Here is a 23279-nt window from a genome sequence, read left to right as displayed (position 1 = left end):
AAATTCTACCGACCGTATACGTTATCTGTGACATAACTCACCACATGCTAACACCTTATTTTAAGTGAATGTTGTCATGGAGACATGTGTTCAGTCTTAATCTAGAGCCTTACCAGCGGGATCTCAGTGTTACCTGGCTCTTGTGTCAAACAGGGATGCAAATTTCTCTGTCTCTCTTTCACAGATGAAATGGTTCCCCACCACCTTCCAGTCATACAAGGGTCTGTACCGCCTGCTAAAGCCATCATGACTGGGTATGAGTCACAGGCCATCTGGCCAAGAAAAAGCGAAAGAAAGAGGAGAAGGTTTTTTTGAGTTTGGAATTTCTGTTATGTTTGTCACACATGCCAGATAAAATAGAAACATATGGAGTGTGGGGAAGACAGAGAGAGGAGACATTTAGTCACTGGAGGAAAGGAAGTGGATGTAGCAGAGACGAGGGTAAAAGAGAGGAAGAAAGAAATCATTTCTGGGCTTTCTACGCCAACAAAGTGCCGAGCACAGGGGAACAGTAATAACGGAGACCTTTTAGTAATGTTTGTTGTTTTCCATGATGTGATTGATGTCTAATGCTGTGTGCTTGTGTGTGCATGTGTGGATGTACGAACAGGTTAGACCAGAGGAGAAAGACACAGACCACATTTAAAATTCAACAGATGAATAAATGAGGACTGAAAGAAATTTGAGAAATAAGAGGGATAAAATAGAAAGTAAGACAGTTAACGATATTTTTCACACTCTTTTTGCCTAATTCAATTTGTACAGTTGATCAGAAACCTCTAACTCTCTGAGGTCCTCCTTCCATGTTTTTCATATGATAATAAGAAAGATAATGAAGAAGTGAAAATGTGAATTTTGTCTTTAACTAAAGATTCAATTGTTTTGGGCAGCAGTTGTAATGTTTATGATCCAAGACCTCGGAAAATCCTCAAAAAGGCTCCTTCTGTGTGGTTGTACCCGTACAGCCTTAGGGTATGTGATGCTTTTTAGTGAGGTGCAGAATTAGCTCCATTAGTGGGATAAAAGTATTTGTGCTGAAACATATTGTCTTTAACCTGTCAGAGTGGAGAAGATGATGTGGATGGAATGTATGCTGAATTGCAATTGCCATCCTTTATATTTGGCCTTGGGCAAATATCAACTACAGTAGCTCAACTCTATGAGCATGAAGATGTCCTTGTTTGTGTTGAGATGCTGTTCATTTACTTCATAATGACCAGGAATGACTGTCAATTAATAAAACTAATAACAGTGTCCCTAGTGGTCACACTGAGTTATAATTCCAGGAGATCTATTGCTCGCGTAGATTACAGACGCGAAGCAGAAACAGAAATCTCTTCACCTGTAGCCAACCCCTTTAGCCAACTGTGAAGACTATGTGAAATGTAATGCACCTATAGGCTAATGCAGGGTGATCATTTGATGACGCTGTCTGGGTTGACATAAAGTGATTAATGTGCCTGCTTGGACATTACACAAATGTTCCATACATTTTTTTTAAATGTTACGTAATAGGAAATTGGTATAACAAGAGAAACCTAATGTTTTGTATCACTAATATGAGGAAATGTACACTGGGTCACCGTTCAAAAATAAATACATTTCTATTTGGTTCCCATTAACATTTTGCACAATTACATTTAAACCAAAATTTCTGTTAAAAAAAAGTTATTAACATTTCCTGAAAATAACTATGTTTAATGACCACAAATTTATGTTAAATTAGCTATATGTCAGACTGGCTAGCTGTTGGCTAGCTGTTGGTCCACACCCCACACAGGTTGAGGCAAATGTATTACTTCGTTTGTCTATCCCTTCCTCCTCTCCCTTCGCAGAAATAAACAAGAAGTTGTCCAAGGTGGCAGGGACTAAAGGGTACATGTAGCATGAAAACATTTATATGTTTATATCTAAGCTACCACTAGTGTCTCCATCAACATCAATTGATATTTATGTCACATTACCTTAGTCAAGGTTAAGTACAGGTCTTCATTTAAGAACTCAAGCTTTTCAGCTCTAGCTGCTAATTTTAGTACATATCTGTGAAACACATGTGCCAAGGTGTTTTGAAATTACATAACATTTCTTAATAATATTGTGAACCTCTTTGCATGATTGATTTAAGCTAATAACACAAAAGTCACTTAAATGTAAACACAAACTACAAACGCAAATAAATATGTAAGGCATTTAGATATTTCTCTTCTTTATTCAGCTGAAATGGCAATTCACATATTTTGATATGTATCTGTTTCTAAATATTCACCTAAAAAGAAATGTGGCCGTTTTTGATTAATTATGATGGTGTATTAATTAATGGTATATAGAGCCTGACCAATAAATCAGTGTGCCAATATAAGCTTATTGCCAAGCCATTGGTTAAGAATGGCCAACCCAATAAAAAAAATTGTTTCTATGAATGACCACTGTACAGTAAAATGGAGTCTTCCGTGGTAGGGTGATCATTTCCATGTGAAATTCATTACTAAAATAATAATACATTTCTCCCATCATTTCTCCTTTTAGCCTGAATAAACCTGAGAACGTTCATGTTAGCCATGCCTGGTTTTGCTGCAGTAACATTAGAACTACCATCAGTCACCATAGCTTACATTCAACAGCATCCGCTGTCATGTCCATCCTCCTGGAAGAGCACATACCTGTGGGTGCCACTGACATGTCCCTCCTTGTTCCAATGGCATGTACTTCCTGATGTCACATGCCAAATTAAAAAGCTAACCCCCTCTTGCTCCAACTCTGTGCTCTCTGGTAGTAGCCTTGAGTAGCCTGTAGGAGAGCAAGAGCGAAGAGCCTTCCTAACAAATACTTCCTGGACAAATCTACCTCAATGCAGACCAGAGCAAGACAATTCTCCATTGATATTTGTCAGAATATCAGGACCAAGCTTCCAGTTGTAAAATTCCAGTTATAACCAATGTGCATTTTAGACACTTCACAGTGATCAATAAACTCCACTTAACTACTCCCATTAAAAAAAAATTCGAAGATGAGGCTGTACACTGAACATACCACTACCAAAAACTACAAAATCAGTCTACTGATGCTAGCTAAAGCATGCAGTGGGAGGAATATGAACCGCCACTATATCCATCCAATATGGCTGCCGCTGAGTGGAGTACAGTGACATATAGTGTCCAGGGGCATCATAAATTGTGAATAATCTGTATTTATCTGTTTTTGAATTTTTGTACTTGTTATTTTTCTATAATTAATTCATCAAAATGTACATGTTATTTTGACAAGCCTAGTTCATTTTAAAGAAACTCAAGAGCTAGTTACACCAGTGAACACAGATATAAGCATTAAAGTCAGGTCTGGCTAGCTCATTACCTACATCATCTGCCCACCATGACAAGCAGGCTAGCTAATTTATTGTGGTCATCATGAGCAGTCAAACATGGGGAAATCCTTGGAGAAACTGCTGTCAAAGAGGAGGTCAAACTAGTTCAAACGTTCCACACAAAACTTTCGTCTGAAATGTTTTTGCCAAAGTCCTTCAGCTGTACAGCCAAGGTGCCTCTGGACCTCCAGAGCAGCACATATTTCTGTCACAATGGCAGCTCACTCGCACCAATTACCCTTGAGCGCAGGTTCTGAGAAAAGCATGGTATTCTCATAGGTGGGCTACAGCGCCTACCACTTGGTAACAAATACATTCAGACTCAATCACTTTGGGAGTGCGTTTTGTAAACTTTCTGTAAGTTATATATCAACAGCAGATTTAACATTTTAATTTCACATGTATGTTAACAATTCTGTTGAATCTTTAAATATAAAATTGGGGTTATACTGAACATGTATTGACATTGGCAACCTTTGGATGCTGATGTGCTGTGTGATCAACACTGTATTTTGTAGCAGCTGCTCAATAGTGTGTCATACTGTCATTATTAGTATATTACGATAAGACAAATTGTGTGGTAATTGTAGAAACATATTGTGAAATTCAATGCTGTTTTTGACATGTATTTACAGAAATGTAAATGTAAGAAAATTGTGTTAAATGCCCAAAAAATTACCGCTTAAAACAGAACTTGTTGAATCTTAACTTAAATCAATCATGCAAAGAGGTTCACAATATTATTAAGAAATGTTATGTAAATGTTATGTAATGGTAGCCGTTCTCCCGTCTCTGTCTTCAGCCAGACACATTTAAGCTTCCTGTGTTATCTTTAAACAAACTCACTGTAAGGATTGATTTAAACTATTGCCCAGTGTTTGAAGTTTAAATCAATGCTTGCACAGACTTCTTACAATGTGCTGCTCATGGCCATGCTCCTGTATGCCACCTGTGTCGCTGACTCATATAGGAAACAACTGAATTCTGGCTGCTCTGAAGCTCTGTCAGCGGTGGTTTGAATGCATGGTTAGAGACAGTGTGGTAATCAAACTCTATAAAATGGCCTACCTTTAAATTTGTTTTCTGTGCACTCCTGTATCCCTGTAGTGCAGCTAAGGTAGGTCTTTTAGAGACAAAAATCTGTAATATCAACAATAATAGTAACAACACTTTATAGATGATGCTGCTGTTAGACTAACATCTTCATATTTATGATGTCTGTATATTTCATATCTCAAAAAAGTAAAAGGTAGGTGTCTTGGTAGAATGGAGACCATAGGCTTTATTATGCCTTGTGCTTTAAGTAAACCTTTTATTACATTTTTACATATATTTTTGAATTTGCAAGTGGAACAACATTGTAAAACTTTCTTTAAGAAGGTATAACCTGTGGATGTCCATGCATTACACCTACCGATGGCAGTGTGCATAGAGGCACAAAGGGCTATGATTATAAGGCTTGTGAAAATGGAATGGATCGATGACGGTTCAGATGCAGTGACACACGAAGGCCTACACGGACTGGGTCACACTCTCCTGAGGGGTGAAATATTTTTTACAGTGACCATTGGGTACATGCTCACGATAGGCTGTTACCACAGTCACTATAACAATGTAGAACTTCTATTTACACTTTTGTTTTATGGAACTTGAAATCTGTCCAAATAAGTAATAGATGCATTTTAGGACCACAAAGAATCTAGGAATTTTATAGTTCATATTTGTTGTTTGAGAACAAGTCTTGGCATAATCACTTTGAAATAGTTTTCTCTGATGCTGTACTCCACCTGTGCTTTGACACTGTTTTGTATTAATTGAAAACAACTTGTATAGCAAGCCTGTCTGCAGTCTGCACCACTACAACCTCAGAATTGTAATGCTCTGTGTGATCAACGCTGTATATTGTTTTTTTTTCTAGGTTCTGGTTACATGGGCATAGCATTCTCTTTCATTTGTCATTTGATTAGACAAAACAGCCAAACCAACATTTTTCTTTCCTTTGCTGGACCCCCAGCACAATACAATATGCATCCCAGATTGATCTTAATGTGGTGAAGTGACCGACTTGATGGAGGTGGTTAGCAAAATCAATTGCCACACACTGCATGCTTTGCCCAGAGAATGGCTGGTAAAAGCATATTGACTTATCTTGAATTGTGAAAATGTGTCCTGTAAATATCTGATTGGTCAGTTAATTGAATATGTATTAACGAGAAAGCAGAACTAGCTCTGGGATAAAAGATGAAGAGATTTCTTTGTCTCCACTAACAGGCAAATTACTCATTTGCATTTAATTCAAATATACGTAATTATTAATAGAGCAAGATTACCAGTGATTATTATCTTAAGGGGTATTGCAGAGCTTAAGGCCTGAATCATTTACCACAGGAACATATGTCATGCATTGTAAATGGGTGATCTCTTATTGGGTTTACATAGTTCACAAATTAACCATAGAGTTTAGGTTAAGACTGGAAACATGGCCAGAAAACTTATAAAATATGATGGTGCACCCTTTCGACCAATGGTAGTGGAAGAAGGCAGTGTAGACTGGGACAGAGCGATTAATAACGAGTACAATAAACAATAAATACTAGGCCTCGTCTCCCCAGAGACCTCTGGTCAGTTGTGCCTGAGCACTTGCTGGCAGGGAATCGACCGACTGGATCAGGCTATGATGGGTGGGCAAGGAAATGTAATTCCATGTGCACCATCAGGGGATGGGAGGCAGAACTGCCTAGCTGGAACCCCCTGGTGGCAGAAGTGGGAAAGACAGTTAAAGTCTGAACTCCACTGAAACGAAGTCTGAACACTGCTGTGTCAGAGTCAGGCATACAAAACACTTTGCAACATTCAAAAGTGCCATTGATCACCTAAGCTGATATTGAACAGGATACCCTCACCTGTTGGATAATCCCAGACCAGGGGCAAGTGCAGGATACCCTCACCTGTTGGATAATCCCAGACCAGTGGCAAGTGCAGGATACCCTCACCTGTTGGATAATCCCAGACCAGTGGCAAGTGCAGGATACCCTCCCCTGTTGGATAATCCCAGACCAGTGGCAAGTGCAGGATGATCTCGGCTCCTCATCAGATGTGTGGCATGGTAGCTGAGACACAGTAAACAGCTGGCAGATTTACATAGGAACATCAAAACTAAGTGCATTCACAGCCACCCAAACAGATTGGTTTCATAATTATTATAACAGGCTAGGGTTGATGAGTAGTTCTAATACACAGCATTAACAATACAAATAATAAAACAAACAATCAAATGACTGATGATTGATCAAAAACCATTAGGAAGTTATTTAAACCTACTAGACGCCCTCTTGTGCAGAGGCTATACCCTGATCATGTGGTACCCTCTTAGAGAGGGCAGATGAGAAATGAAGGTGTGAAATAATTTGGTGGATGCTTTGATTAATAAAGCATCATGACTGATGCATGCCACTGGGTTTAATCTAATCAGCTCCTTCTTGGTTGGTGCATGGGACTGAATAGCTATAGAAAAAAATTATTCTTCATGCAAAAAGAACTTTGTAGTTTCAGGTGTTGCACAGCAACCTATGCCTATGCGCTGACTTCAAGTTACAATTAATTCCCGTTACTACTTGCAGAATGATATGAAATATGTGAATTAAAAGCACAAAACCCGTTGCCAATGGCAGCAGTCATGAATTTGTTGCAGTGGTCATTATAAAATGTTGGACCTTTTTGGAACTTCTTTGCAACATTACAGACTGCAAATTCATGCAAGCTCATAAGGTTGACTGTGGATGTAGTTAGTTTCGATATATTCATCTGCCAGCTGTTCACCATGGTCTACTGGCATTGCCACCATTGTCTAGAAGCAGTCCCCTTGTGTGGCTGAAGGAATGCAGTCTGTTATTCTAATCCATTACACTTTTGGTCAGCTTCAGCGAATGGCTCCTCAAGTCATCTTATTATCTATTCATTGTGTGGGCTCAAAAATAACACTGGTGTTTGTACATGACTCTCATAACTCTGGTGTTTGTACAGCCCTGGTGCTGTAAATGGGAATCGAACTAGGCATCTTGAGCCAAGCCATAAACAATTCCAGCCAACCAACATGTTGCTTCAGGAGTACACAACTAATTTGATTGGTCGTTGTAATCAAATATCAATAACCTTTCAACAGAATGGCAGACTCGGCCTTGAATTGATTCAAGTGAAACAAGTCACTGAACGATTAAGTGACATCCTAACTAAAGACCCCAAAAGGCCCTTTCACACCAAAATGTTGATACCTTTGTGGCACAGACTTTTGTGACTGTAAATGAAAATTTGAACCAAAAGAAAATGAATTGAATTGTCAGTTGCAAAGGGGAAATACATTTGAATAAAGGGGCAAAAATCATAAAATGCAATTGACATTGTCATTCTAATTGTGAATACAAATAATTCAAACTGAATTTAGGATTACATTGCTGCTTTGCATATTGCATTGTCAATTGCAAAATGGCAAAATGCATTTTCATATTGCATGACCAAAATGTACGTTGAGTTGCAAATTGTAAAATGCAGTTCAGTTTCTTTAAACTTCCAGGCCAAAAAAAACAAAAAAAAAGCTCCAGGTCAAAATAAAATAAATAAATAAAAAATGTACAGTATGTCTCGAATTATATTTTTGTATACTTTCAGATGAACTCTTGAACCCAGATTTCAAGTAGGCATCTGAGCTGAACCTCGGGTCTGTATCCTGGCACTCATTTTGATAGCTGGTATAACAACCAGCAGCCATCTAATTATCTATTCATTGTGTGTGCTCAAAAATAACTCTGGTGTACATGACTCTCATAACTCTGGTGTTTGTACACCCCTGGTGCTGTAAATGGGAAACAAACGAATCGTCATGAGCCAAGCCATAAACAATTACAGCCAACCAACATGTTGCTTCAGGAGTACACAACTAATTTGATTGGTCGTTGAAATCAAATATCAATAACCTTTCGCCAGAATGGCAGACTTTGCCTTGAACTGATTCAAGTGAAACAAGTCACTGAACGATTTAGTGACATCCTTACTTAAGTAATGTTGATAACTTTGTGGCACAGACTTTTGTGACTGTAAATTAAAATTTGCAAAATTGTATCTGGTATGGTTTGTTTGCGGTAAGCACAAAAGCGAGCTCCAATACAACCCTAGTTGCAGAATGTATACCACAGTACCATGTATTGTGTATACATGGTACAGTGGTTTACTTTCTGCAATTAGGTTGTATTGGGGCCCGCTTTTGTGCTTACCGCAAACAAACCATACCAGATACAATGGAATCTGCCTAAGGTAATCTCATCCAACTGGTAATGGATGGGTTGTTTTGGTCTGAAGTACCATTACTATGCTTTCCCCTGCCAATACAAACCAGACCACATATGATGACATATATTTCAATGTGCCCTCAGAGAGTTAGTTCTACTTGGAATACTGCCAAGTGAAATCAATCCAAGCAAAAGGGCAACGGCAAAACTGATGATGTTAACCATGGTGTGGAACAAACAAACAAACAAACAAACCACAGGTCTGAAAGGCACAGAGAAAGTCTTGCTGGACTTTATCTTATTACATGAGAATGATACATTTGGTGTGTGAATGTGGTCATTGGTCTTTGCCAACCAGATCTGGAAATGTACTGTACAATCTTTGAATCTGTTTAGTTGCTCCTCTTGTGCTGCCTGCAAAATGGTTGCTTGAGAATGAAGTACGGCTGTCTACATGGATGATGTCTTAAGGAGTCTACATCAAGCTCTATATTATCTATTATTTTATACATTATTATTTGTAGGCAACCACAGGAGTAATGTATTTCACACTAGTTTTAACCTTATGGTTTATCCCAAGTCTCCTAAACTGTTAAAATACATGTGTGGGGAGACACAAAGATGTAAACAAATCAGTCTTTGGTTGTTTCTACACCTACATATGTACAAGAGGCATCAAGGGCTTACTTCAAATGTTTTGGTAAGAGTCTAAAGGTCCGAAAGTAACATTTGTCATGAAATGATCTGGTATATTTGTGCACTATTTTGGTTGGGGTGCAAGTCTGACCATTCTTTCAGGTATGAATACCAGCTGTACACCAGTATGTATATGACTTGTGTTGTTTACATTTATGTGCAACAAAGGTTAAGTGTAATTAGGGACAAAGACATCTTGCACAATAAATTCATTGATTCAATTTCCTATCTCTTTCACTTCCCTCTGCAGAAAAGCCTCTACCACAAGTTTTCCCTGGTGGCTTTGTTGGCGTTCTGGGATTGGTGGTTGTGGCAGGACTCATCATCGGAGCGTTTCTGACTATCTACATGGTTTATAAACGGGGCCAGAAACCACGGACTGAGACAGACAATGACCTGTGAGTACTGAACATGTAACCAATGATCTCACACTTGGTTGGGCTCAGAGACCTGGAGGACTATGTTGACCTTTAGGGTTAGTGTAGCGAAAGGTAACTAGCTAACTGAGGTCAAATACTATGAATAAAATGTGTCTGAACTCTACCGAATGACTCAAAGGTTTGGACAGTGAAGCTGTATGTAAACAAATACCATACTCCTTTTCTGGGCGCACTTAACACTGAGACAAAAGATAATGGCCAAATGACAAGATCAAATGGAGACTGTTGAGACATTAGAAGAATGTGACTAAGCAATTTTTTTTTTTTACAAAATCAGCAATCTCTTGTTGGACGCAATTGTTTACAAAGTGAATTTCTTTTGCAGTGACTTAATGAGGTGCAGAGATTAGTTTGTCCATTGCAGGCAACCATTTCAGGGAGTTGTGCACTTAAGGCAAGTTCATTAGCACCTTTAGGAGCTCAATAAACTGTAATGGGGGTGGGGGAGGGGTATCAGCCATAAACAATATTAGTACTAATATTTTAAGCATCAGATGCAGTGAAACATCTGCTGTGGTTTTAAGACAAACTTGCATAAAGCCTAGGAAATCTACCTGTGCGAATCCACTCCTGACAAGAACACTGGCAAGTCTTTTACACTTTGCTCCGTCTCTCAGGACTTCAGTCTGCCTGTGCATTCCATCCCTCAAAGAAATGTGCTTCCAATCTGTCCCAGTCATACAAACAAAGAAGGTGCCTTTACGCAACAGAAGGCAAGGTTAGGCAAGGCAATCTGCCTAACACCGGTCTTTCCTCTTTCAGTCGGGTTGTGGAACTGTCAATCAGCAGCCAATAAATCTGATTTTATCCCTGCTTGGCAGTTGTCCATATGGATACTGGCTCTCACTGAAACATGGATAAAGCTGTAAACACTGCTATCTTGACAGCTCTTTCCACATTACACACTCTGTGCAAGGAAGTGGGACAGGCCTTCTCATAGAACTCTTTCCTTTAAACAAATACACCTCAGTTGAGCGTCATGCCCTCTCGGTGACTCATCTGGTCTGGACATATTGCTGTCTTCTATTCCACAAGACAAGTGTTCACTGCTAACCCGAAGTGATGTGAGCACATCCATCAGACTTGGTCCTGAGCTCTGAGCTCATTTCATCTTCCATGGATGAGCAGCCCTCTTATTCAAAGTGCTAGACCTTTGCCTGATGCAAAACTTCAACAGACATGCCTACAAACACTAATTTTAACCTGTATGACCATGACTTCATTTAGTTCACTGTATGCGAACAATGCGAAATTTGGTGCAAGTCAACACAAAAAAAAAGGCTACAGTTTTTTGTTTCTTGTGGGTTGGGGAAAAGATTTTTACGCTGTTGGACTGTCCGTTTGACCATCCTATGTGGAGTTACAGATCTCTCCCCATCCATTTAGATAGGAACCTGATCTCCCCATTCATTTAGATAGTAGTCTGACCTCTCCTCATCCATTTAGATAGGAGCCTGATCTCTCCCCATTAATTTAGATAGGAGCCTGATCTCTCCCAGCCTGATCTTGTTTGCCCTTATAAAGCTACCTTGGCATTGCCAAGATGGTGGCTTAGTGGCGAGACTTGCCTATAAGGACTTGGCTATAGATGAATGATTCTCTTTGCTCCACATTCAGCTCTTTTCTGAAAAGTCACTGCCCTCTATCTACAAGTCCCAGTCACTCTCACCTGTCCCATCCTTGGTTAACTGATGGCATTTGAAAAAGCAATGTGTCATTTTGAGAGCAGCTAAGTGAAAAAAGGCAATACTAGAGACCTGGATTCAGATCTTGATGCAGGAATCGGGTCCACTCCCTTTCTAGTGTAGTCATCCTACTATGTTCTCAGGTGGAGAATTACAGGCTGGTCTCACTCCTCACCTTTTTATTCAAGTTTCTCAAAAGGACTTAAGGTCTTAAGCCATGTCTGTCATGGTCATCTGCAGCATTCCAGACTGATGTGATCATTCTCCTGGAACAGCTTTGCATCTTGCTGGACCTGTCAGCAGCCATCGACAAGTTGAACCACCAAATCCGCTTCCACAATCTCTCATCCAGACATTTCCTGATTGTTTAAAGCAGGGATTCTCAACTGGTGGGCCATGAAGGTACTTCCCAAATTCCCATAAACATTTAGGCCAGCTGGGTATTTTGGTATTAAACTGGATTGAAGTTGGATCATGAGGCACCGATAAGGATCATGAGGCGCTTAATGATTCTCTCATTTTGGTTGTGAACCATTGAGATCAGTGTTATTATGAGTTTCAACATCATAATGTTACCTCTGCAGCAGAATTTGTCTTCTGTTTCCATGGTAACAGTCAGCACCAGTCAGGTGGTGGTTTAGAATTCAAACTAATCAAAGTTTAAAAGTTCTAAACCAAAGTCACAGTTTTATTCAGCCTTTTCTAAATGTGAGAGCTAGCCCGCAAGCATTTTAGAAGACTTAATCCGGAAGGGTGATGGAAGTTACATAACCCAAGAGTTTTGTCAGACAAAATATGACCTTGAAAAAATTAAGAATGGATTCACAGTGGCAGGGAAAGATCCAGAGCACAAAGTGGTGAGGTCCTTTTATTTCAGTGTGTGGGCCCAGACCATCTTGACACATACATCAGTGCTCGACACTGACAGGCTTCCAAGTGCTAGGTTCCTTTCTCTTCCCAATGTACACAACCTCCGTAGGTCTGATTAGCTGTTCACTTCGCCTTTAAACACAATTTTACTTGCACTTTCTGCAAGCAGGGCTCTCAGCTTGCCTCAGTTTTGAACATGAATTAAGGACCTCCCAATCTTGCCCTTAGCTCTTAGCTCATTGATGGTGAAATTCATGTGACTTGCTAGATTAAACTCTAAAGAATCAAGATGGTGAGGATTAGTGTGCATCAATATTGCATTTTGGCAGTCTGCAAGACAGACATAAAACTCATGAGTCTAAAGGCTCACAAGCATACTGAAATGTTTGACAGATTAATGATAAAGCACAGATGATGTTGGTAAGTAATGGGAATCAGAAGTGAAATTAAACATTAGCTTTAGTACACAGGTTCAAATATATGGCATGGTTGTTACCAAGGAGACTCAAGGTAGTCTAAAATATTGCTACACATTCAACAAATGAATTAGGAGGTCAAATCCAAGCATGTACTGTAGCTAGCTACTTGAATTGGATACAGTCCATGTAATCTGATTGTTTCCTCAGTTTTCCTAACTTGCTTTCCTCAGTTACGATGTTTTCATGGAACTGTTTTGCCCGTGGTTTGTTCAGCTGGGACATTCCACTTGAAGTTCAACCAAAAGCTGAGAATGCTCCGCAGTGGCAAAGGTTTTCATTGAGCACCACAGAGGAAGAATTCATCCACATGTTAGAGCAGAATTGACTTTTTCCAGTTACTTACTGTAAATTAAAATAGAGGTGATTAGTTGAAGGGTCTTTGTGGTTGAGCTAGCATGAAATGTTGTTAGCATGAAAAACTTAAATGTTTCATTAAGAAAATTAAGGTCTATTGTGGTACATTTCTGTACACAAGACAAAATATTTATTTATAAAAGACCCTTCAATTTAGCTAAAACCTCTATTTGGCTAAAAACAGTTAAATCATAAATGGACATCTTTACTAAATAATCTAATTTGGAAACAGAATGCCAATATGTCAACTTTCTGTAATTGTTCTAGATATTAAACAAAGGCAAAGACAGGATTTTTACATTCACTCATGCATGCTCACAGCTGAGATATACGTATAAAATACTTGGATTGTCTTTAAAATTCAAACACTTATTCAAAATAATTGACCATTGTGGGAGCTTTTTTTCACTCCCAACCCACTCTTTACATCCAAATCGAAGATCGCACGCTTTTTTACTCTCGATTTCCGCTGTCTCTTTCATAGTTCACTTCTCTCTCTCTTTCTCTCCTTTTCTACTGCGCTGGTAACCACTCTCTATCTCTCCTCGTTTCCTCCCAGCATTGCTGTGGCTGATAGTTGTGTGACCCAGGGTCCGGTCACCCAACCCCCGGTCATTCAGCCTCCTGAGAAGCCTGAATCCCCTACCAGGAAAGTAAAAGCATCAGACTCGTATAACCCTAACCCTCTCCATGTCCTTCCCCTCACCCTGTCTCAGGTCCCTTGATGGAGACGTTGTGGCATGATGGCCAAACAAAATATTGTTTGCTCTACCGTGTCAATGCAAGCAGTATTTTAGCACATCAATTAAGATAAAGAATTAAGAATAAAATGATAACCCAGATGGAAGTTCTCCTTATTTAATTCTCTCTAATATAGTATATTATTTATGGAAATATGAGTTATGTGGTCTCTCCTACCTTAAGCCATGCTTGGCTGCATTAAGAGGCCAAAAACCTACAAGTACTTTACTTGTAGTTGCGATTATTTTTGTCATTTAAAAAAGCAAAGCTCAAAAGACAGATACATATCTAAAATGTAGAATCTATATCAAAACCTAAAAGATAACCTGTAACAGGAATAATCTGCTGGTGTTAACATTATCAGGTCTCATAGGTCTCAACGCCTCAAGTCCATAGTGAAGTTGAAATTGTCACAAGTTAACTTTAGCACCAAACCCCAGAAAAGTAATACTTTAATCGAGTTAAGACTAATTCAGTTAAACAAGCATCGTTATGCTTTACATTGTATTAGTTACAAAGCCATTCTTAGGATTATTTCAAATATTGAAGCACTTTATTCAGGTATTAAAATTAGACTTGTGCTAAATCTGCTACTATATCCTGTGCAGTCTTTCCTCGTATCAATCCGCATGATCTGTTTCATTTGCATGAGTCTGTATAACATTTGGTGCAAATGCAGCATGACCCTTTTGTTTTTGTAGACTATCTTGTTTTGATCTTTCATTGTTCTGTATTATGAGAACAGGGTCTGTTTCTATGTTGGTATGTCAAGAGTATGGTCTCTAAGTGACTGCTATAAGAATGCTTGCTGGTGTAAGTCTTTTCAATGACTTTAGGCCACCAGAATGAAATCAAGAGTACTAAAATGTCTAACACATTGAATGATTGATTATAGTTTCAGTTCCTTTAGTTACAGTGAAAAAACTAACTTTTACTCAGGCTAATTTTCACCTGCAGTATCATGATAGAATGTGTCAGACAGCTACGTAGGTCCCAAGAGCCATACTGATTTGAAGGCCTCACAACAGAACATTAAATTATCTTAAACTCCAAATGATCCTTCTGACAAGACCCAATTTCCCAATAACGATGATTTATGGCAGGATCAGACTTCACAATGTCTTTCATGATGGTCACCATGTCAGATTAGGCAATTGTCGCGGTATAAATTCTTGCTGTGTCTTGGATGCGACACCGGTAAGACTACAAGTTTGACTCCTGATGTCCTTCTATGAATTCAAAGGTTGTCATGGAGAAGGGTCAAGTAATTGTCAACCATGGCTATGACCAGCTACTCAGCAGGTTGCTGAATTGCCTCTTATTTCTCAACATTTAAATGTTTGGTCTCTGTCATGGTACTCCCCCAAGGAAAGGTCAAAAAGGCAGGGGTATAGTTGCCACAGGTCAACCTTTTCGTTTTCACTGTTCCACCAGACAGCCACAACTGCAGCATCCCTCTCTCTCTTCGCCATGTATCATATGGCAGAGATCACTCTGTCATCCTATTGGTCAACGTCAATGAACAAGTCGTAGGAATTGTCAAACTAGGCAGGAAAATACAAAAAGAGTTAGACCTGCTACAATTTCGTAAGTAGTAAACGACCTAAATCTAAAAATCTAAACAGTACTGAAATCTCACCTAAATTGGTGATATCCGGTGATGTCACAGCTGCTTATTAAACTTCTTATTGTACTAACTGATTTGAAGGCCAGCGACCTTTCATAGCTGCACATCTAACAAACTATAACTTAAAAAGAAAGGTATGACAAATAGAGTCAGTAACATACCTGCCAATGTCTCGTTTCATACTTTGCCAACTATGGGTCCGTAATCATATTTCCATGGCTACAAATAGCTTATTCTCTTAATGAAAAGCTAAAAGGTTATAGACTGTAAAATGATAATAAAGGATATACGGTGGCAATAACACTGCCAAATGGATTGTTGTTGTTGTTGTTGTTGTTGTTAATTCCCCTGTATGTTCTTCTGGTGACCCGAGTAAGGAGTCCATGTGAAGAAGCACTTCCCCATCTATGACTTCTCCAGAGCCGTAGATCAATGAGCGTTTTCAAGTGCTCCTTGAGTTACCATGCTTGTGGGAAATGGTCTGGAAATGTAAGATGATTTGTAAGCTGAATGCTACAAACTACCGGGGCTTACAAGGCATTTGGGAAATTGGGAGACAGGGCTCGTGTCTAGTCACAGCCAGAGCGCTCATTTCAGCATGGAAGACTCATCAGTGGGAACCCAGCCTCAGTGCAGTTTGCAGGCTTTGCACTTTTAGAAACTCATGGTCAACTAGTTTTGGCATACAATTTCAAATTAATTTTGATCGTACATATTTTGAATGACTAGTGGGAACGACATGTGTGCTTATCTGTCCTTCACACGAGCGCATACTATGTAGTTCTGTGTTCTAGGCCAGAACACTCTGTGAAAAAGAAACACTTTTACAGCACAACTTTGGCAACTATTTACCAAAAGACACAAGTTAGCATGGTAGCAACTTTAGTCAGTGCAAACTGAGGTGTCAATGGTGTTTGGAAGGTTTTTGGTAGTTTGCTTGCTAGTTTTAGACCAGAACTCCTTACTGCATGATGTTTGCATTTTAAACAACACAGAGATTTGACAGATTAAAGGAAAAATGGTTTATCTCACAAATCAAGCCACTCATCATCCATGGCTTTCAAGACATCAACAGTGTAATGGTTTACATGCATGGAAAACTACATGTACAGGTACAGGTACAGGACCTGATGTTCAACTCACTGCCAAATTCAGAAGAAATCAAAGCTACAAGATAGACTTTTAGCTATTTTAAAACCTCTTTCATTATCAATATTTATTATGTTGTCCTTTCAGAAAGATGAAAACAATTGACCTTATGCTTCTCTCAGTGTGTGTGTCAGTGGGATATTTCAATTCCAAATCAAAATAATAAACATGCCTTTTTTATTGAACAGTAATGTCCATTAGTTCAGCTGTTTCTGTATTTATAGTTTTGGCATTCATGTAGGCTCCAACAGAAAGGAAGAGCCATTTGGAGAGATACCCTTCCTGTGGGCAATGCCATTTCAAATGGGATAGGTATGAATAGAGAACACTGTGAGTGTGTGTTGCTTTGAGGTTTTGGCGGATGCAGTGGATTGATGCTTTTAGAGCTAAATACAGAGGCTTCTCTCCTCTCTAGTGTCAACCAGTTCTGACAAGCTTCTCTCTCCCTCTCCCCCTCTCTCTCGCTCTCTCGCCCTGTGTAACCTCAGGAGGTTGTGGTGTGTGTGTGTGCAATGTGCAACGTGATTACAAAAATAGATAATTAAATAAATAATTCAGGAGTGCAAAGAATGAAGCTAGGAGACCACCGCTTTGAGCTAGTAATGCAAATGAGCCTCTAAAGGTAAAACGCAATCAAACCGAATCGCTTCCTGTAGCCTCTCATTTCATTTGGTTGATTTTGAATTGAGCCACAGTAGGACCTTTTGCTAAGTGACCTGTCAACAAAGACTTATTTCTTTATTTGTGAGGAATATAGCTGTGGATGTATATTTTCATCAGAATGATAATGTTATAGTGGTGTATATAATTACATAATGTTATCAGTTCACCTTTCTATAAATGCCTGTGTTGTCTATATAGGTGACGCATGGGAGCAGCGTTGGTGTTAGCTGTCCGTGGCGCATGCTGTGGTTTAAGAGCAACGCGCAGTCTTGAGACAAGGTCATATGGACTGGAAATAATGAGCTTGAAAGATAGGGTGCGCTCATGCACGAGGTATACACATACAGTATTAGAGGAGACGTCAGCTGGCCTTGCTGAAAGGTCACATTACTCATTCTGTGTGGGTGGGTGAGTGAGTGAATAAATGAATGATGGGGTCATGAACAGTTGAAAAGATAATGCATGCATGTATACTGCACAAGATAATTGCTCTTTTTGATCTCTTGATCTTGGAACAGAAGAACCAATATATGGCAACTTTATAATACATATTGAATGAATTTTTCCACTGCAATGTAAAATGCGTGTGTGTGAATTTGAATGTATTATTTAACGTTCTATTTTGAACTGGAAAATTAAGAAATGAAAAAGCACAATAGGATATAGTCATTCTTAGATTGATTCCTTGGTATGGCCCAGCTTGGGATGGCACTCATTACTGTTATAAGCATTCTCATCTCCTCGTCTCTCGAGCCTGTGCCCTGGCCGACAGCTCATGTGGTTTAGTGCCAAATACGTAGTTCATGGACTTGGAATGGCTTCAAATGTGATGCAAATATATTAAGATTGTTGAAACAAACATTCGAGAATATATTGTAATGCGCTCATATACTGTGGATTGAAATCACTATTTCCCCTCTTTATTATGTTGTAGATTAGATTTTCAATAGATGTATTTTTAATTTTGTCTACCAATCAACACTCAATAACCCACAGAAAAGTGAAAATTGAAATGTTTTGTAAAAGTATTCCGACTTCTTCTTGGGTAAAAGTTTACAAGCATTGCACACCTGAACTAAGACAGTCTACCCTGGTCCTCTCAATCTCTATCAGATTGGATAGGCAGTATCTGTGAACCAGCATTTTCAGGTCTCTCCACAGATGTTTTGTGGGCTTTGGCTGGGCCACTGGAAGGCAGAGACTTGCTGTGATGCCATGCCAGTGTTTTCTTGGCTCTGTGGTTTGGTCATTGTTGTGCTCTGTGGTTGCATTCTGGAGCAGGGCTTCTTGGTGCACCTCTATGTATTTGGTTGCAGTTGTAGAGATGGATGCAGAATAAGATGAAGAACCAAGGAGAAGTCTGGACAGTGGTCAGAGACAAGAGGATCGCGTTATGAATGAGCACACAAGAAGAGCATGATATTAAACAAAATCTACTTTCACACCCTTTGCATCTGAGGTGCTGTCAAGGATTGACTTTGCCCACACTATTGATATCATGCTGCCCACACTTTATTGTTATGATAGCAAGTGCATTTAGTCAAATGTAATACAATGCAAAAGAAAATCTTGCTTTCTGTGTGCCAGAGTCCCGGATACATTTGGCTTGATTATTTAACATAACTGTAGGTAGGACAGATGCCATACATGAAGCCTTTTTGTTATATATTATCTTCAGCTACATAATATGCCAATTCAATTGCTGAGTGATCCATCTTATGACAGACCCTGCCATTGTTATGATTATATAATTATTTTTGCTTCTGTAGATTTCCAGGATGCATTTAACTAACATCAGTTGAAGTTAACATTAAATTGAGCAGTTGGGATTAAAATTACGGAGAGGATGAATGCGACAAAGATATCACTTGTGCATAATATTTTTATGAAACCCCCAAAAATGTTCTAGACACACCAGAATGAGATATAAAAAACATATTGCGTATGGTATGAAAAAACAAAACTGTCCAGTCATAAAATGAACGTTTCCTCTAATGTTCATGTGACAGGCATCGCTTCACAGGTTAAAATGTCTTCACTATGAACTAATACCTTTTCTACCTTCCCCTAATAGGACAGACCTCCCACCTGCTCACAAGCCAGCCCCACCACCTCCCAAAAAGAAGAACAGTGATCTCAAAGGCCACCTGACATCTGAAGACATTCAGGTAAGCAAGATCCAGTTCACACATGGAAATGTGTTTGGGAAATTCCATTTGTGTTGGTGAACTGAGTGAAGTCGCTTTTTTAATAAATTCAAGTAATTTATTGCTAAACCGTAGACATTAAAATCTGATGACTCTGAGACATCTTCCAGATGAGCAATCACTGTTTTTATATCTTTTCCAGATGTATTGACATAACATAGACATTTTGGAGGCGTATGTGTGCTTACAGGGAAAGCCTACTAAGACAGAACTAAGGTTCTGTTTTTATATATACTGTAAACACGCACTGAAAAAGGCAGACAGGAATAAATATAGAAATCTTCCTTATTCCAATCACTGTCTTTTAGTTCAGTGTAGCTGTTCAGCTGGTTCAAGTTAATTTCAATGCCAATATCCTAGTTTTCAGTTTAAAAAAAAAAAAATCAATGCTGCTGAAGTCTTTGGTCGTTGGTGAAATGGATTTTACATTACATTAGTTCTTCAGTAGCCGATTTGATTCCCTTGTTTTTATTCATCCTTGTAGAAACTAGTCTTGTATGTACCTATTTACCTGGCTGCAGAAGTATGTTAAGGGAATTTACATAAAAAGTAGCTCTTTCCTCTGTGTAAAATACCCATATCCAGGGATATTTGATAGCACCCTGCTCCAAACACAGACACGCTATTTTGGTCTTTTATAGTTGTAGTTGTAGATTGTTAGTGAACTTAATATTTACATTTCATGGGCATTGGCTAATGACTGTATCAGTGATGTTGATAGTCAAATATGTTGTTTAGGATTAATGTAAAATTAAAAAAAAAGCTTAATTGCAGAAAAAAAAACTTTGCATGTCAAACAACATTCATATTTTTATCACAACAACAATTTGTCCACCTTTTCCTGAGCTGTGGTGTCTCAAATAGGTGGTTCACTTGGACAAAGATGAGGAAATGCAGAAGCTTCCTCTCCAGCCTCCTTACTATGACATGGCGCCTTCTGAGTCAACTGCCTTCACTGATAAGATGGTGAGTTTTGTTGCCCCAGACAACTTGCAAGAGATTGGTTTTGTAATTGACCCCTCTTGTATTTGTGGTAGAAGTGAATGGTCACTTGAAGCAAATCTGGACCTGTGGATTGTCGAGAGTGTTACATCTCTGTAATTGAACATGCATCAAGGTTTAATATTAGTGCTCTATCACATTGTCTACTCAGTGGTAGCTTTTAGCTTTTAAGCATAATTTAACTTTAATATTCAATATTTAATCTTAAAAGAAAAATTGCAAATTTGAATTCCCTACTTCATTTCAACCATCCTTTTTAAAATGTGCCATAATGACCACACCACACGTTGCCATATGTTATTCTTAAATGCTTATGCTTAAATATAGAGCCAAGAGGGTATATTATTGCTATGTTATGTGACACTACATTCCATTACATGATACCATGTCATGCTCTGAAGGGACATTTAGGGAATTTTGTCCTTTACTGTGAACTGTCTTGTTACTTAAGAGCAGTGGACAGCTAGGATGTTGGTACATTGCTGTAGCCTACTAAGGAGGCTAAATGTTTGCATGTATTGTACCATATCTCAGTTTTTAAACTGACTTATTTCTTAGATTGACCTGTGAGACTTGTATTTTGTGTTAGTTAAACTATATCTCCTGTTTAAATCCACTGATCATTGTCAGCAGTGAAATTTATAAGAAATTAACTCAGAATATGTTCAGTGCCATTTAACATGAATTATTACAACATGATACAGAACTGTGCATGCCAATTTAAAGTCCATGTGCACAGCACAGATGCCCAGCACTTACTTACATAAACAAAACCCCTGGAAATTGGAAAAAGGTCCCCCTCTTATTTATAATCTTAAGAGCTCTGTAATTGGGGAATCCTAGATTCCACCAAGAGGGTTAATGGAAAAGAAAACAAATATACAACCTCTACAGGACAAAACACATCAACACATCAACCTGAATAAAGCTTGGAACCAGATAATACCATGCATTTATCACAGAGTTTGTGTCAACAAAATATCAACAAAAACAATGTCAAGTGGAAAGGGACCAAAAGCATCTCAACGATTGCATTTGTGAGTCGTTAAGACAACTGGTATTCTTTCAGGAAGCTTGGTAATTTCATAAAGTGTGTGATGATTTGTGGCAACCAGGTCTGCATTCCTATTCAAGCTGTTACAACAGTACATTTCTAATGCTCGCTTCATTTGTAACAAATGTTCTTTACATTTTTAGTTAAATTAATTCTATCATTGTTTATTTACAGTTTTCAAAGAATTGGTAACCCTACCTTCTCTTCCCAGTTGACTGAGACCATTCTTCCTCCCTCCCTCCCTCAGGGAGATATAACACTCAATCTCTAACTGCTCACATTATGTTGAGTGTATTGTGCTTTAGTCATATAACAGATACAAACTTTGAAACTCTGAAATGGTTTCACAAAGGAGCTCAGTGATATTAAACTGTGTATATAACAGGACAATGTAGTCATGAGGTACATATCGATGGAATACGTTTTTTTCCTTTTTTAATCTTGATGGTCATGTGAACTGCAGATGCTTACATCTTCTCAGTTGCAAGAAACTGAAGCAGACTTAGACCTGACTCCCTGCGTCGTCATTCAGTGACACATATCTTTCTTTGCATTCCAAATCGATTCTTAATGCCAGTTCCATGGAAGCTATTTCTAGATATTAGTTATCTATAGCGACTTCCGTGCGAGAGTTGAAACCCCCAAAAAACAGAGAAAGATGATGTAGGAAGTTGTAACGCTAAATCTGTCCAACATGTTTTTTTAAATTTACTGTATCAATAACCTTGCCAATGTTGTGTAACATCCACATGTGTTCTCCTTTTCAGAATGATTTATGATCTTCAAAAGGCTTTGACATTTATATAGCCAGGAACAAAAATCTGTCTCTCATGCTCATCTCCTACAGTCTGTTTCAATTGTTTGTTTCATACAACCACAATCTTGTTGCCTTGTTCTTTTGATTTGTTTCAGTTCTTTTTTGCTAACATTTCCTTAATGAAAGTCTCCCTTGTTGTGTCTAATGGTATTCTCCCCTCAAAAGCGTCAAAGAAATGCTCACACAATTGGACAAATTACTTTACACTGGAAAAACTACATATTTTTGGTCTCTGTTTTTGCTTTCGTTTGTCCCTATTTTATTAGTTTCAACAAAATTCATGTGTCTGTATCTGGACATCTGGATTATGTCAGGTTGTCCTCTAGTTTCTAGTTATTTTCCAATAACTATCCTAAATTGTCTGTTGATTGTAGTTCATGGTTCGTCCACCATTTCATACATTTATCATTACACCAAATATGTCCATTTCTTTATCTGTACAAACGCTTCTGTTTGAACATTTTTTTGTGGCCATCGTCATGCCTCTCCATTAGTTTTCCTGTCCTCTTCTCTTTGATTGGACTTGAGTCTGGAGTCTATCTTCTATCAAAACACACTTCATCTAAATCTCCATGTCTATCTCATACACGCACACACACACGCAAACACAAACAAAGACTTTCACTCTCTGTTCTGTCTCTCCCACCATCTTCGGTCTCTCTCTCTCTCTCTTTCTCTCTCTATCTAGCGCTCTAATCTCTCTATCTGTCTTGCTCTCAACTCTATCTCTCATTCACAGTCACACTCCTCACACACACCTTTCGCCTCTCTTATCTCCAGAACTCTAGCCACATGGACTGTGATGTCCAGTATGCGGAGCTGGATACTGCAGCTTTGGCCTCCTCTCCCAGC

The 23279-nt window shown here is 38.7% G+C and overlaps 1 protein-coding gene across 1 annotated transcript in view; it reads left to right on the top strand.

Annotated features, from left to right (window-relative positions):
- Window positions 1-23279, top strand: part of nectin1b (nectin cell adhesion molecule 1b) — a gene marked incomplete at both ends in the record, with an annotated part of 52760 nt that overhangs the window by 23946 nt on the left and 5535 nt on the right. The window contains 3 exons of the mRNA XM_080845038.1: window positions 9590-9737; window positions 19422-19515; window positions 20419-20520. Of these exons, the coding sequence (XP_080701164.1) occupies window positions 9590-9737; window positions 19422-19515; window positions 20419-20520 (344 nt within the window). The remainder of the gene's footprint in view (window positions 1-9589; window positions 9738-19421; window positions 19516-20418; window positions 20521-23279) is intronic.

The sequence above is a fragment of the Sprattus sprattus genome (assembly GCF_963457725.1).
Source record: "Sprattus sprattus genome assembly, chromosome: 9".
Classification (NCBI taxonomy): domain Eukaryota; kingdom Metazoa; phylum Chordata; class Actinopteri; order Clupeiformes; family Clupeidae; genus Sprattus; species Sprattus sprattus.
The sequence above is the reverse complement of the archived record's forward strand: the minus strand, read 5'-3'. Positions and strand labels throughout refer to the sequence as shown.